Here is a 1,572-nt window from a genome sequence, read left to right on the forward strand (position 1 = left end):
TTTTACTGCCTCTCCCAGGGGAAATTTTCCCCATGTGGCTAATTCACAAAAACATTGTTACAAAACAAGCACAAGTCCTGGAGCTAGGAACAGGTCTTTATGTGCTGGCTTTTTTGGTTTAGTTTTTTCTTTTTTTCCCCTTGCTTCCCTTTGAATGAAATTCCTGCCAGCTCTAAGGGGGAGCGAGGGAGAGAGTAGAAAGTTTCTTTAACTCCTCCCATTGGAGTCTCTCACGCCCCAGCCCTGCCCAGCCCATGAAACCCAATAACCAAGATCATTCAACAATGCCTTCCCTTCACTAGCTACATCTTTACTACACTTAGGGCTGCAGTGTCTGCTGTGTTTAAAGCAGTCAGATCACCATTTCATACGTGCAGCTCTAAGCTCAGAGGGACAGGGCGAGGGAGAGACTCCCAGCTCATGTGGGCTGCAGCTGTGACAAGGATGGACAGACTGCTTTTCTGGTGCACTCTTCTGGCCTCCTCTGCCACTTTCCAGGCAGTGTCCATGGAGCAAGGTGCTGTGCCCTCGTGCCCACCTCAGTGCCACTGTGAAGAAGATGGCATAATGCTCTCAGTGGATTGCTCAGAGCTGGGACTCTCTGAAGTCCCTGCTAACTTGAGTCCTCTAACGGCTTACCTGTAAGTACAGAACTGTCATTTGCTTTGCAGTGCTTTCCCTAGTGCTGTCTTTGGGACATAAGGCAAAACCCTTCCAGTCAGCTGCAGCTTGCTTAGGCTTGGAATTGTGTGTGTCAAATTGTGCTGAAATAAAATTTCCACTGCAAATTAGAAACAAAACAAACCAGGGGGAAAAAAAAGGCAGCTATTATTTCAGGACCTGCTGAGCCAAGTGCCCCCTCCTTCCCTTGCCCCTCTGCAAATGCTGTTTATATTGTGATGTTATGCATGCTTTGCTTCTTGATTGCAACGGATCAGAGGAGCTGGTTTGCTGGGCAGATTCTGATTGTTTGAGAGCATAATGGAGTATTTATACTGAGCAATTACTGCAAACTGTTCTGGGATCCTTCTGTCAAACATTTCAATAGCTGTGATAGCTCAGGGCTGTGGGGTTTGGGGTGTGGGTTGGCCACCAGCAGAGCGTTGGGGTTGTCTGTTTCAAATGAGTATGACAGTTTTATATAGGTTTTTTCCCTTTCAATATTCTTAATTTTCCAAATGTTCCTCAACCCTTTGCCCAAAAAGGCACCCAGCAGAGCTGAACACTGGGAGGATGTTGCAGTGTGAGGTCTAACACCAAGGATGGTTCCATGCTTTGTGGGTGAGATGTGGACAGGGGTTATCTCCTTGAACTTTCCCCATGCTCAGATGGGGACAGCTGGGAAAGTCAGATGGATGTGTCAGCTTTGCCTAAGTTTGCGTCTACAAGGGTAATATCCCTCCCCACTCCAGGGGACCAGGCTTTGGTTCTGGTACTCCTTGTGAAAGACACTTTCCATATTTATCCACAGCAAATTTAGCAAACGTTCAACACAGGATGAGAAGGATCTTGGATTGCTCAATTTAGGGACAGAATTGAGGAGAATCTATTCAATATGGCAGCTACACTGTA

The 1,572-nt window shown here is 46.8% G+C and overlaps 1 protein-coding gene across 1 annotated transcript in view; it reads left to right on the forward strand.

Annotated features, from left to right (window-relative positions):
* Window positions 1–278: 278 nt before the first annotated feature.
* The window catches only part of LGR6 (leucine rich repeat containing G protein-coupled receptor 6), a 311,458-nt gene continuing 310,164 nt past the window's right edge, over window positions 279–1,572 (forward strand). Inside the window, exon 1 of the mRNA XM_019513794.1 lies at window positions 279–641. Within this exon, the coding sequence (XP_019369339.1) occupies window positions 421–641 (221 nt within the window). The 5' untranslated portion in view covers window positions 279–420. The remainder of the gene's footprint in view (window positions 642–1,572) is intronic.

The sequence above is a fragment of the Gavialis gangeticus genome, unplaced genomic scaffold (genome assembly GCF_001723915.1).
Source record: "Gavialis gangeticus isolate Ggan-Ray unplaced genomic scaffold, GavGan_comp1, whole genome shotgun sequence".
Taxonomy (NCBI): Eukaryota; Metazoa; Chordata; order Crocodylia; family Gavialidae; genus Gavialis; species Gavialis gangeticus.